General features: G+C 37.5%; 1 protein-coding gene across 1 annotated transcript in view; it reads right to left on the reverse strand.

The window, feature by feature from the left end:
* BRIP1 (BRCA1 interacting protein C-terminal helicase 1) overlaps positions 1–15,040 on the reverse strand; it is a 183,703-nt gene that overhangs the window by 31,924 nt on the left and 136,739 nt on the right. The window contains exon 16 of the mRNA XM_030922502.1: positions 3,082–3,194. Coding sequence (XP_030778362.1) covers positions 3,082–3,194 — 113 coding nt within the window. The remainder of the gene's footprint in view (positions 1–3,081; positions 3,195–15,040) is intronic.

The following is a 15,040-nucleotide window of genomic DNA, read 5'->3' on the forward strand; positions in this document are numbered from 1 at the left end:
CTCCCCAGTAGCTGGGACTACAGGTGCCCGCCACCACACCCAGCTAATTTTTGTATTTTTAGTAGAGACGGGGTTTTACCATGTTGACCAGGCTGATCTCAAACTCCTGACCTCAGGTGATCCACCCGCCTCCGCCTCCCAAAGGGCTGGGATTACAGGCATGAGCCACCTCACCTGGCCCAGCCTGTTTCTATGAATTATCCAAATGCCTTACAGCTTCACTAAGAAATAAATAATTACATGGTTAAGCTAATTACAATTTCACAGAGAATATAAAATATTAATTTGCAGGCCAAACACAGTGGCTCATGCCTGTAAGTCCAGCACTTTGGGAGGCCGACGCAGGTGGATCACGAGATCAAGAAATCGAGACCATCCTGTCCAACATGGTGAAAACCCATCTCTACTAAATATACAAAAATTTGCTAGGCGTAGTGGTGCGAGCCTGTAGTGCCAGCTACTTGAGAGGCTGAGGCAGAAGAACCGCTTGAATGCAGGAGACAAAGGTTGCAGTGAGCTGAGATTGTGCTACTGCACTCCAGTCTGGCTACAGAGAGACTTCATCTCAAAAAAAAAAAAAAAAAAAAAATTTAATTTGCACAAAATCTAATTATAGCATTTATAAATTAGATGTTGATGCCCTACAATATGAAATTAAGGGAGAGTAATGCACCACATAATGATGTTTCCATCAATGTGTAGTGCATATATGATAGTGGTCCCATAAAATTATAATGGAGCTGAAAAATTCCTATCACCTAGTGATGTCACCATTGTAACATTATAGCACAATGCATTACAAGTGCTTGTGGTGATGCTGGTGTAAACAAACCTACTGTGCTGCTAGTCTTATAAAAGTATAGCACATACAATTATGTATAGTATATAATACTTGATAATGATAATAACTATGTTACTGGTTTGTGTATTTACTATATTGTACTTCTTATCATTATTTTAGAGTGTACTCCTTTCACTTATATTAAAAAAAAAAAGTTAACTATAAAACAGCTTCAGGCAGATCCCTCAGGAAGAATTCCAGAAGAAGGCATTGCTATCATAGGAGATGACAGCTCCATGCATGTTATTTATTGGTTCTGAAGACCTTCCAGTGATTCAAGACATGGAGGTAAAAGACAGGGATATTGATGCTCCTGATCCTGTGTAGGCCTAGGCTACTACCTGAGTGTTCATGTCTTCATTTTTTTTTTTTTTTTTTTGAGATGGAGTCTCGCTCTGTCACCCAGGCTGGAGTACAGTGGGGCAATCTAGGCTCAATGCAGCCTCCACCTCCCGGGTTCAAGTAATTCTCCTGCCCCAGCCTCCCAAGTAGCTGGGATTATAGGCACCTGCCACCACACCCAACTAATTTTTGTATTTTTAGTACGGACAGGGTTTCACCATGTTGGCCAGACTGGTATCGAACTCCTGACCTCAAGTGATCTGCCCACCTTGGCCTCCCAAAGTCCTGGGATTACAGGCATCAACCATTGAGCTCCCCATGTCTTCATTTTTAACAGAAAAGTTTACAAAGTAAAAAAATAAAAAACAAAAATTTCAAAAATAGAAAAAGCTTATAGAATAAGGATATAAAAATTATTTTTGTAAAGCTGAATAATTTGTGTTTTAAGCTAAGTGTTGTAAAAGAGTCAAAAAGGTAAAAAAAAAGATTAAAAGTTTATAAAGTAAAAAAATTACAGTAAGCTGGGCACAGTGGCGTGTACCTGGAGTTCCAGCTACTTGGGAGGCCGAGGTGAGAGGACTGCTTGAGCTCAGGTGTTTGAGACCAGCCTGGGCAACACAGTGACACCCCATCTCTCAAAAAGAAGTTAGAGTAAGCTCACGGTAATTTATTCTTGGAAAAATAAAAATAAATAAATTTACTATAGACTAAGTGTACAGTGTTTACAAAGCCTACAGTTAGTGTACAGTAATGTCCTAGGCCTTCACATTCACTCACTACTCGGTCGACTCACTCGGAGCAGCTTATAGCCCTATAAGCTCTATTCCTGGTAAGTGCAATGTACATTTGTACCATTTTTAATATACTGTATTTGTATATAATATTTTTACTGTACCTTTTCTACATTTATATACTCAATTACTTACCCTTGTGTTACAATTGTCTACAGTACAGTAACATGCTATACAGGTTTGTGATCTAGGAGCAATAGGCTATACTATATAGCCTAGATGTGTAGTAGACTATACTATCTAGGTTTCTGTAAGTACATTTTATAATGTTCCCACAACAGTACAATTGCCTAACAACTCACTTCTCAGAATATATCCCTGTCATTAAGTGATGCATGACTGTATAAAATGATGATTTAAAAATGAGTTTCACAAAGCACAAATCTTAATGGATAAGAATATTTAGAAATAGGAGTATCATGATTAAATGTTTAGTAGGCGTTAATTCTTTAGGACCATGATTATGGCTTGTTTTAACCCTTTTTCAATTATTATTTTTTTTTTTTTCAAGACAGGGTCTGGCTCTGTTGCCCAGGCTGGAGTGCAGTGGCATGATTTCGGTTCACTGCAACCCCCACCTCCCAGGCTCAAGCAATCCTCCTACTTCAGCCTCTCAAGTAGCTCACACCTGTAATCCCAGCACTTTGGGAGGTTGAGGTGGGTGGATCACTTGAGGCCAGGAGTTCCAGACCCAGCCAACATGGTGAAACCCCATCTCTACTAAAAACACAAAAATTAGCTGGGCATGGTGGCACATGCCTGTAATCCCAGCTACTCAGGAGGCTGGGGCAGGAGAATTGCTTCAACCCAGGCGGTGGAGGATGCAGTAAGCCAAGATCATGCCACTGCACTCCAGCCTGGGCGACAGAGTGAGACTGTCTAAAACAATAGCAAATTGTGAGTTTTGTTTTGAGAATAACTTATTCTTATTTACTCTTTTCAGATTCTACTTGTGACAGCTATTATTGAAACCATACCTGTTCTTACAGTCCCAGTTAAATAAAATCTTACCAAATTAATTATAAAGAGTAAAGTAGCAAAACTAGCTTTATATATATAGCCCTGTCACAGATAATATTATATTATATTAAATTTCACTCCACTTACCTACCAAGGGCCTGGTTTAAGGCCCTGTAAGCTTGAATTTCATACCACTGACGGCCAGGTAAAAGACCTCTCAATTTTGAATGGTGGTCATTGTATCGTCGTTTTAGTTCAACCTAATAATTTTAAAATATATTATAAAATTTAGTAGATAATTAAAGCTCATTTTAAACATCATACTAACTTCTAAGTTTGAATATACATATTTTTAGGGTAGAGATTTTATTTTGTTTTTCAGTACTGATTTTTTTCATTTCATTAAAAGTTTTATTTAGCTTCACATTCCTTAAATTACGTAATGCATATAATCAGCTGTGTGATCTCAAAGTTTTAGTGAACTTACATTCATTAAATCCATACATTTTCAGTGTACAAGTAGATGAGTTTTGACATATATAGTAATGTAACCACCATCATATTATAGAACATTTTCATTACCCTCAAAAGTTCCTTCTTATCCCTTTATAGCAAATTTCTTTCCTCCATTGCTGGCCCTGGCAACCACTGATCTGCTTTCTGTTTTGCCCTTTATAGAATTTCATATAAATATTATCATATATTATGTAATGACTTGTGACTTTTTTCATTTAGTATACTTTTAGAATTCATTCATGTTGAAAGGTTTATGAGTAGTTCATTCTTTCATGTTTATCCAGTCTGGTAATCTCTGCTTTTTAATTGCAATGTTTAGACCATTTACATTTAACGTAGTTATTGTTGTGATTGGGTTTAAGACTACCACCTTGCTTTTTTTTTCCCCTATCTGTCCCATTTTCTTTTTATCTTTTGGATCAATCAAGTTTCCCCACCCCCCCTCACTAATGCTTCCATATTATTTCCACTACTGGATTATTAGCTATGTCTTTGTGTGTATGTGATTCCTCTAGGGTTTATGATATACATCCTTATTAGTTTACCTTAAAATAATATTATACCACTTCACATATGATGTAAAAATACCACAATATACTTCCATTTCCTTTTATTGTCCTTTATGTGATTGCTGCCATGTATTTTAGTTTTATACATGCTATAAACTCATAAAACATTTTATTATGCTTTAAACAGTACATTATCTTTTAATTTTAAATAAGTTTACAATTTTGAAATAAGTTTAGATTTACAGAAAAGTTCCAAAGATAGTACAGAGATTCCTTATACCCTTTACCCAATTTCCCCTAATATCTTATAGTACTATAGCTTATGTCAAATTAAGAAATTAACATAGTACATTAGTATTAAATAATCTACATATTTTATTCAGATTTCCATTTTGTCCCAAAAGATTATCTTTTAAAAGATACTGTATTTACCCACAGATTTACCATTTCTGGCACTCTTCATTTTCTTATGTAGATTTAAATTTCCATCTGGTATCATTTTCCTTCTACCTGAAGAACTTTCTTTAATATTAGTAGTGCAGGTTTGCTGGCAATGAGTTCTTTCAGCTTTTTTTTTTTTCTGAAAAGCCTTCACTATCTTCATTTTTGAGAGACTGTCCCTCTTGATCAAGAATTCTAAATTGATAGGTTTTTTTCTTTTGTTAAAAACGGCTTCTCATTATTTTCTGATTTGCATAGTTCTGAAGAAAAAATATGCTATTGTCCTATCTCTGTAATGTTCCCCTTTTAGCGACTTTGGATTGGATTATAATGTGCTGTTGTGTGTATTTTGCTTGAGTTTTATTAAGCTTCTTGGACCTGTGGGCTTACAGTTTCTATCAAACTTGAAAATTTTTCAGCCATTATTTCTCTAAATATGTATATTCTTCTGCCTCCAAACACTTTCTTCTTGGACTCCAATTACAACTTTATTAGACTACTTTATGTTACTCCACATGTCACTGGTACTCTTTTTTTTCACTCTACACTTCATTTTGGATAATTTTTATTTCTAAGATTTTAAGTTCACCAACTTTTCCTTTTGCAGTGTCTAATCCATCCAGTGTATTTTTTGTTTCATATCGAGATATTTCACATAGGTATTTTAAAAATAGCTTCTGTTTCTCTTTTCAGTATGCTTATGTTTTCTTCTATCTTCTTTGAACTTACAGAACATAAAACATAAGGTATTTTAAAAATCCTTGTCTGCTAGCCAGTTCTAACATCTCTGTCATTTCTGGTTTTGTTTCTATTGATTGATTTTCCTCTGTATTAAAGGTTAAATTCTCTTCTTTGCATGCCTGCTAATTTTTGATTGGATACTAGACATTGTGAGCATTAAGTCAGTGGTTACTGAATTTTGTTGTGAATGCAGTTAGGGTACTTGGAACCAGTTCATTATTTTGAGGCTTACCCTTGTTAGGGAAAGTCAAGAGCAGCCTTTAATCTAGGGCTGTTTTATCCCCCATACAAAGGTGAAACTCTACTGATTATTGTATCAAGTACCCCATGTGTTATGAAGTCTTTTCCCTTCTGGCTGCTGGCAACTCAAACTATTCCCAGACATTTGTGAACTCTAGGAATTTTTCTGCCTACTTATTGGTCATATGTAGCTTCCTCTCATGTATATGCCTATCAGTACTGAACCAAAAACTCAAGGGGACGCCTATGCAGATACCTGGAGCTTCCTCTCTATGCAGCTCCATCCTCTCTAGTACTCTGTCTTGCAAATTCTAGCTGCCACGGACTTTCCCTAAACTTTATCGCTTTAGCTCAGTGTGACCACTGAGCTCTGTTGGAGTTTATTCTCCCTGCACTGTGGCCTAGTAATTGTCTTCAGGCAATAATCTGGTGCAACTGTAGTATTCCAGGACAAGTATATCAAATGGTACAGTTGTCCTTTGGTATCCATGGGTGATTGCTTTCAGAACTTCCCTCAGATACCAAAATCCATGGATGCTCAAGTCCTTGATATAAAATGGCTTAGTATTTGCATAACCTATGCATATCCTCCTTTATACTTTAAATAATCTCTGGATTACTTTAATGGCCAATATGATGCAAAGCTATGCAAATAGTTGTTACACTGTAATAACTTTAGGGAATAACGACAAGAAAAACGTTTAGGGAATAACGACAAGAAAAAATCTGCACATGTTGAGTACAGAAGCAATTTTTTTCAAATATTTTTGATTAACACTTGGGTGAATCCACAGATGCAGAACCCATAAATACAGAGGGCCAACTGTGTATTTTTATAGTAGAAGCCTAAATAAAGATATGTGGAGTTACTTTCTTGAAGAAAATCATTATATTGAAGAGACATTGGGCACCCCTATGTTTATTGCAGCACTATTCTCAATAAGATATGGAATCAACCTAGGTATCCAACAACAGATGACTGGATAAAGAAAATGTGGTACATATACACAATGGAATACTGAACAGCCACAAAAAAGAATGAAATCCTGTTATTCACAGCAACATGGATGGAACTGAGGACACTACCTTAAGTGAAATAAATAAAAAATATAGTTAAACACCACATGTTCTTGCTCATATGTGGAAGCTTAAAAAAGTTAATCTCATAAAAATAAAAAGTAGAACAGAGGATACTAGCAGATGGGAAGGGGAGGAGGAAGGTAGGAATAGGGAGATATTTGTTTTTTGTCTTGTTTTTTTGAGAGACAGGACCTCAGTCTGTTACCCAGACTGGAGGGCAGTGGTGTGATCATGGCTTACTTCAGCCTTGACCTCCTGGGCTCAAGTGATTCTCCCACCTCAGGCTCCCAAGCAGCTTGGACTGCAGGTGTGTGCTGCCATGCCTGGTCAATTTTTTTCTTTTTTAATTTTAGTATAGATGGGGTCTTGCTATGTTGCCTACGATGGTCTCCAACTCATGAGCTCAAGAAAACCTCCCACCGTGGCCTCCCAAAGTGCTAGGAATACAGGCATGAGCCACTGCGCCTGGCTGAGATTTGTTAAAGGATATAAAATTACAGCTAGATAGAAGGAATAAGTTCTTTTTTTTTTTTTTTTTGAGACGGAGTCTCGCTCTGTCGCCCAGGCTGGAGTGCAGTGGCCAAATCTCAGCTCACTGCAAGCTCCACCTCCTGGGTTTACGCCATTCTCCTGCCTCAGCCTCCGGAGTAGCTGGGACTACAGGCGCCCGCCACCTCGCCTGGCTAGTTTTTTGTAGTTTTTTAGTAGAGATGGGGTTTAACCGTGTTAGCCAGGATGGTCTCGATCTCCTGACCTCGTGATCCGCCCACCTCGGCCTCCCAAAGTGCTGGGATTACAGGCTTGAGCCACCGCGCCCGGCAGGAATAAGTTCTAATCTTTTATATCACAGTAGGATGACTATAGTTAACAATATTACATCATTTCAAATAACTAGAAGGAGATTACATGTTCCCTATACAAAGAGATAAATGTTTGAGATGACAGATATGCTAATTACTCTGTCTAATCAATAAACATCATATGTATCAAAACATCACTATGTACCCTATGAATATATACAATAATTATCTGTCAACTAAAAAATAAAGAGTAAACTTCTTGGAAAAATTTTAGACTTTCAAGATACATTAACAAAACTTATACAGTAGTTCCCTCTTATCTGCAGTGGTTTAAGTTAACTGTGGTCAACTGTGGTCCAAAAATATTAAATAAAAAAATCCAGAAATAATTTATGTTTTAAATTGCCATTGTTCTGAGTAGCATGATGACATCTCATGCTATCCTGCTCCATCCCACCCAGATGTGAATCATCCCTTTGTCCAATGTATCCATGCTGTACATACTACCCACTAGCAGTTAGTAGTCACTAGTCACTTAGTAGCTGTCTAGGTCTAATAGAGTGTCATGGTGTTGCAGTGTTTAGGTTCAAGTGACCTCTATTTTACTTAGTAATACTTTACTAAGTTGTAAACCTACTCAAGAAAAAACAAAGTAGTTTCAGTGTAGTCTATAACACTATTAACTTTTTCTTTTTTTGAGACGGAGTCTTGCTCCATCGCCCAGGCTGGAGTGCAGTGGCACGATCTCGGTTCACTGCAACCTCCACCTCCCAGGTTCAAGCAATTCTCCTGTCTCAGCCTCCCAAGTAGCTGGGACTACAGGCACCTGCCACCATGCCCAGCTAATTTTTGTATTTTTAGTAGAGTCGGGATTTCACATTGTTGGTCAGGCTGGTCTCGAACTCCTGACCTCAGGTAATCCACCTACATTGGCCTCCCAAAATGCTGGGATTACAGGCATGAGCCACTGCGCCCAGCCACTATTAACCTTTTTAAATAAAAGAATATGCTTTAGGAAAGAAAACAGGACAGTACACTTCTGAAAAGCAGCTTTCAAATTGGGGGAGGTAAAAATTTTTATCTTACATGGCGTAAACCCGGGAGGCGGAGCTTGCAGTGAGCTGAGATCTGGCCACTGCACTCCAGCCTGGGCGACAGAGCGAGACTCCGTCTCAAAAAAAAAAAAAAAAAAAAAGAGTAAAATCTAAGCTTTTTTCTTTTTCTTTCTTTTTTTTTTTTTTTAAAAAGACAGAGTCTCACTCTGTCACCAGGCTGGAGTACAGTGGCGTGATCTTGGCTTACTGCAACCTCTGCCTCCCGGGTTCAAGAGATTCTCCTGCCTCAGCCTCCTGAGTAGCTGAGAGTACAGGCGTGCGCTACCACGCCCAGCTAATTTTTTGTATGTTTAGTAGAGACAAGTTTTCACCATGTTGACCAGGATGGTCTCGAACTCTTGACCTTGTGATCCACCTGCCTTGGCCTCCCAAAGTGCTGGGATTATGGGCGTGAGCCACTGTGCCCAGCCAAAATCTAAAAACTCAAAACCCCACCCTTTTAATGTTACACTCCCTCAAAAGAATCTGTCAAATTTCTAAAATGAAACTTTACAACTAGAATATAAAGGATATAGACTTTGCTTTTTTTTTTTTTTTTTTTTTGACAGAGTATCGCTCTGTCACCCAGGCTGGAGTGCAGTGGTGCGATCTCAGCTCATTGCAACCTCCATCTCCTGGGTTGAAGCAATTCTCCTGCCTCAGCCTCCCAAGTAGCTGGGATTACAGGCACACACCACCATGCCCGGCTAATTTTTGTATATATATATATTTTTGTTTTGTTTTGTTTTGTTTTAGTAGAGGCAGGGTTTCACCATGTTGGCTAGATTGGTCTTGAACTCCTGACCTCAGGTGATCCACCTCAGCCTCCCACAGTGCTGGGATTGCAGGTGTAAGCCACCACACCCAGCCAACTTTGCTTTTTTTCCTTTTCTTTTTTGAGACGGAGTCTCACTGCTGCCCAGGCTGGAGTACAATGGCACGATCTCAGCTCACTGCAACTTCTTCCTCTTGGGTTCAAGTGATTCTCCTGCCTCAGCCTCCCGAGTAGCTGGTACTACAGGTGTGTGCCACCATGCCCAGCTAAGTTTCTATATTTTTAGTAGAGAGGGGGTTTCACTGTGTTAGCCAGGATGATCTCAATCTCCAGACCTGGTGATCCCCCCACCTTGGACTCCCAAAGTGCTGAGATTACAGGCGTGAGCCACCGCACCTGGCCCAACTTTGCTTTTTAGGACAACATAAGTGGTAAATGATAATATAACACCATAGTAAATATTAGATGATATGTAAATACCCTTCCTGGAAATTCAGCAATAAAGCACACGACAATTTAGAGGAAAAAATACTTTAAAAATTCTGTCCAGCTGGGAAAAATATATGTATTTCCTACCTATCTCTCAAAAATGTAACTAAAGCATCTTCTCTTCTTTAACAATAGTTTCCTCAAAGAAAGTTGACAGCTACTTTGTCAGACATAATAGCTTATGTGTTTTCAAAATTTCCTACACCATGGACAGACTGATACATTATAATGGTCACTGTTCCTAAGACAACAGTTGCTCTAGGAAGTATTAGTTATAAATGGAATATTTAGAGCTAATGTAGCAACTATTAGATTAAATAAAATTATATCTCCTTGGTCTTTAATTTTATATTAACATAATTCAAATTTTCTCTATGACTACATTATTTTAATTTATTGCAAATTTTCACACACCTTTTACACTCCAAATGGCCTGTAAAATACTGCCAATATTTTACTCAGGGGAATTTATTTTAGATAAGAAGTTTAAAAACCTACAAAAAAACACAAAAAACTCCCAAACAAAAAAACAAAACCCTGAAATGAAGTGTATGTAAAGGTTAACTTGGAAATATTTATTACATAAACAGATTTTTAAAATTAATCAATAATAAAAATTACTTTGTGAGATCACAGTTAATTGGAAAAAGCAAAACAAGGGTTAAGAAAAGGTAGAAAGTGAGTACACCTTATTTTAATGACATCAGAATCTATTTCACTGTACACTTAGGGATTATCAAGCATGAAAATCAATGCCCAATTTAAAATGACATACAGCATATGTGAAAAAGCCAGTTTCTCCTGCCAACAAATAGCCTAAATGTTAAGTAAACCAAAGGCTGGAAGGGATTAGTTGAAATGTCAAAAGACAACCTTTTACTTTTACCTGCTCATCCTTATAAACACATTCTTATCCCTCAGGCATGCTTTCCAAACAAATAGTTTCAATGTGCACCAGCAAAAGGCCCAAGGCAAGCTCTGCCATCTTGTAACTGTCAAAAAGATTAGTCTTTGATCTATTTGGGAGGTCATGCCCACATACACATTAGCCTTATAATCTAACAACATTATACCTGTTGACCAATGCTTCCTTAATGCCTAATGAGACAGACATTTTACATGATGGAAGTTAACTATGAATGTTTTTTCTAAGTTTTGACAGAAAGTAAACACCATAAACTGAGCTCAAGTGTGGTTTGGGAAGATGATCTTTTAGATCAGTTAACATTACTTTTCAAATACATTTTACAAGCCTTTCCCAAAATAGAAAGCTACACTTAATTGTACTTTCTGGAAACAGTTTAAACCACTTGCTCCCTATCCCCAATAAATTAGTGTATGTGTAATTTTGGAGGGGTGTGAAGAGCAGGAAAAAGACAAACTATTTTATTAAAGGTTGCAAACTGAAGGCCCATAGTTGTGTTTTCTGTGGCCCTTACTGTGGCTTAAAATAATTAAAATTTATTTGCTACCATCTAAAAATCTGGCCACTGCCCTCAACTAACCCACTCATTTAAGTAACCTGTTTAACTCATGTAGCTGCTTGAGTTTGCAACCCATTGGTTCAGATGCTGCATAGATTCACAAAAATTTATCATTTCATAATTGAAGGTCAAGTTTGTACCAAATGTAAAGCACCCTTACTATGATAGTTTTTAGACAAATAAATATATATCTGCATCAAAATCTAACCTGACATAAGTAGAGGTAAGATCCTCAGCAGCAAAGGCATTGATAATTAAGACTGAGGCAGTTTAGAACCGGGTAAAAATACCCAATCGACAGAGGGCATTCAACCAGAAGTTATATGATTTTGGATTCTGAGTTTTACCATTATATCATAATGTACTTGAGATCAAACAGCAAGTTTCTTAAGTTTTCCATGCCTTGGTTTTATTGAAAACAGTATAAGTAGCAGAGCACTTATAGCAGCAATAGACAATATGAAATAATCAAAAGGATTATACTGCATATGTCAACAAGAAATTAAGGTCACAATTATTAACATTAGACTTTTTCAACTTTCAGTGAAACTCAACAATGTTGGTCTTAAATAGCTTTGTACAAGAGTAGCCTTTTTTAAGTTTATCAGTAGCTTCTGAAAAAATAAATGGTGTGACAAATATGAGCTGGAACTATAAATGCATCTCTTCACTTTACTGCTGCTTCACATGAAAGATGGTGGATTTTATCTCAACTCATACCAATACATATTACATTTCAGTAATAAATGCCTTCCTGAAAGCAATCAATAGAAGAATATAATTTTTTTTCTTGTATGTAAGCTTGAAGACAAAAGTTCAAGCCTCCAAATGAGACTAAGGAAAATAATCAGCTAAACTACATAATTAAAAATATCAAGAAAACTTTGCTTCAGAAAAATAAACACATTTGTCTAGCAAACACTCAAGTAGAACAGTTTTATCTTTAGCCAAGGTGCAGGGCCTAAAGCCTAAACATTTACAGCAAACCAAATCTGGAAGACAGAGACTGTGCATTAGAGACATTTGCTGCTCCGTATCATCATAGTGTAAACACTTCTATCAGGGTATCACAATATAAATTCCAATGGTTAGAATTATAAACTCAGCATAAGATCTTGTATGTGATATAATTTAGCTAGATTAAAAAGAATAAAGCTGGTGTTTTTTCATCTGGCATATTTTCAAGATTTTTGACACAGTTAACCAAATAGTGTGTGTGTATATATACACTTCTTTAAAATGGGGAAAATGAGTTAGTTTCTGCCAAGAGTTAAGAAGCCAGGCTCCCTTTTAAGTAAGAATAATAATGATAAAAGCACATTAGAAATGGTTTTTAGTTGTTACTTACTTTCCCTGTTATGTTACAACTTGACCACAATAATCTATCAAGACATAGTAACAGCAATATATTTCACATATGCTTTAAGACTGTTTTGGATAAGGTGCTTTTTTTGTAGAGAAATCTATATTAAACTTAGTATCACTAATTGCCAATGTTGACAAAAATAACCTGGATATTTCAAATTTAAGAAACAGAACAAAATATATCCCTCTGAAATCAGGTATCTCCTCTTCTCAACATATTCATCCTCAACTGGTTATAAAAATATAACCAGTTTTTTCCTATTAAAAAGTTAGGCCGGGCGCGGTGGCTCAAGCCTGTAATCCCAGCACTTTGGGAGGCCAAGGCGGGCGGATCACAAGGTCAGGAGGTCGAGACCATCCTGGCTAACACAGTGAAACCCCGTCTCCACTTAAAAAATACAAAAAATTAGCCGGGCGAGATGGCGGGCGCCTGTAGTCCCAGCTACTCGGGAGGCTGAGGCAGGAGAATGGCGTGGACCCGGGAGGCGGAGCTTGCAGTGAGCTGAGATCCGGCCACTGCACTCCAGCCTGGGCGACAGAGCGAGACTCCGTCTCAAAAAAAAAAAAAAAAAAAAAAGTTAATACTCTATGACATGCAAGAAATCTTAGTATGCTTCTTCTGTGAAGGGCTAAGTTAAATTTTTTATTTTTATTTTTTAGAGACAAGGTCTTGCTCTGTCATCCAGAATGCAGTGCAGTGGCATGGTCAAAGCTCACTGCAACCTCCAGCTCCTGGGTTCAAGCAATCCTTCTGCTTCAGCCTCCTCAGTAGCTTAGGACTTACAGACACATGCTACCACACCTGGCTAATTAAAAAAAAATTATTTTAGAGACACAGCCTCACCACATTGCCCAGGCTGGTCTTGAACTCCTGGTGTCAAGCAATCCTCCTGTCTTGGCCTCCCAAAACTCTGGGATTAAGGTGTGATCCACCATGCCTGGCCTAAAAAAATTTTTTTAAGAGTAATGACCTTGACCGGGCACGGTGGCTCAAGCCTGTAATCCCAGCACTTTGGGAGGCCGAGACGGGCGGATCACGAGGTCAGGAGATCGAGACCATCCTGGCTAACCCGGTGAAACCCCGTCTCTACTAAAAAAACAAACAAACAAACAAAAAAAAAATAGCCGGGCGAGGTGGCGGGCGCCTGTAGTCCCAGCTACTCGGGAGGCTGAGGCAGGAGAATGGCGTAAACCCGGGAGGCGGAGCTTGCAGCAAACTGAGATCCGGCCACTGAACTCCAGGCTGGGCGACAGAGCGAGACTCCGTCTCAAAAAAAAAAAAAAAGAGTAATGACCTTTGTGTCAATTTAGTTAGGTTATCCATGTTAAAATATTACTCAAACCTGCAAATGTTTAAATTATCATCTCTAGAACATGCCACCATTCATGTTATAGTTTATTTTGAGGAAGAAGGTATAATGGAAAAAAAGAAAAAGCACATGGCTTGGAGTCAAGGCTTTGACACTTAGGTTGTTTGACCTTGGGCAAGTCACAGTACCCCTTTATAATTTCCTTTCTCAATTTCTTCTTCTGTAAGAAGGGGCCTGGAATTAGATGTCTCTTAGCTTTATTGAAGTTGGAGACTGTGTGCCAACCTTACCTTATAGAATTGGTTGAAGAAATAAATGACAATATGCATGAAACAGTAAAGCATCAGATAATAGAGGTAAGTGGACAGGAAAGTCATTACTTACCCCATATTTCTGAAACCCAGTATAGGTTTTGGTGGACTTTAAATGCGATCATAATATATTGTTGCATGGTATGTGAAAGAAGCCATAAGGCTGTGGAGGCCATACAGTCATTACCTTAGTCCGTTCACCCCAAATCATTTTACCACCTGGACCAATTCCTTCTGAAAGAGCTTTGATTACATTATTCAATGTTTGGCACATAACTTTAGGTGACTTAAAAAGTAAGTTTCTTGGGTTCTTGGAGTGGCTACTTTTTCATCAGGTATCAATGAAAATATATACATTGGCAGAATACATACAGAACAGTGTTCAAACAGTTTTGAAACAAATCTTTTAAAAAATAACTTCTACAATTGATCTTAAATTTTCTAAGAAATTGTAGCTAACATTAGCACTCTTTAATATCCTCCATAATACTTTTTGGTCACTTTTCAACCTATGAGGTGTTTTTGAAAGCATAACTATATAAAATATGTTAGTGCTATAATCTATGAGAATGAGTGCATGATTGGTACCGTATTAGTCTAAATATTATTTTATTCAAATATCTTACAATCTAGAGTTTTTCTTGTTATAGTCACATATCAGAGCCCAATAACTATGAATAAACTCTTGCTAGCAATAACAAGTAACAAAATAAAATATTATCTTATGTAAGAAAGCAGTAAATAGAACCAGAGGTTCTTAAAGGAATGAGCCAATATTAAAAGGATTTAATAAGGGGAATGAGGAGTGGTGCATTCAGCAGGTGACAGAGACCTTCATCTACCTTATATAACACTGGAAAAAGGCAAGATTGCTCATGGAAGAGGCTTTTGGATGCCAGAAGATGTAATGGCTCTCAGGGAATTATATAAAGGTTCTTGGCAATGGTAGCA

Source organism: Rhinopithecus roxellana, chromosome 19, assembly GCF_007565055.1.
Source record: "Rhinopithecus roxellana isolate Shanxi Qingling chromosome 19, ASM756505v1, whole genome shotgun sequence".
Classification (NCBI taxonomy): Eukaryota; Metazoa; Chordata; class Mammalia; order Primates; family Cercopithecidae; genus Rhinopithecus; species Rhinopithecus roxellana.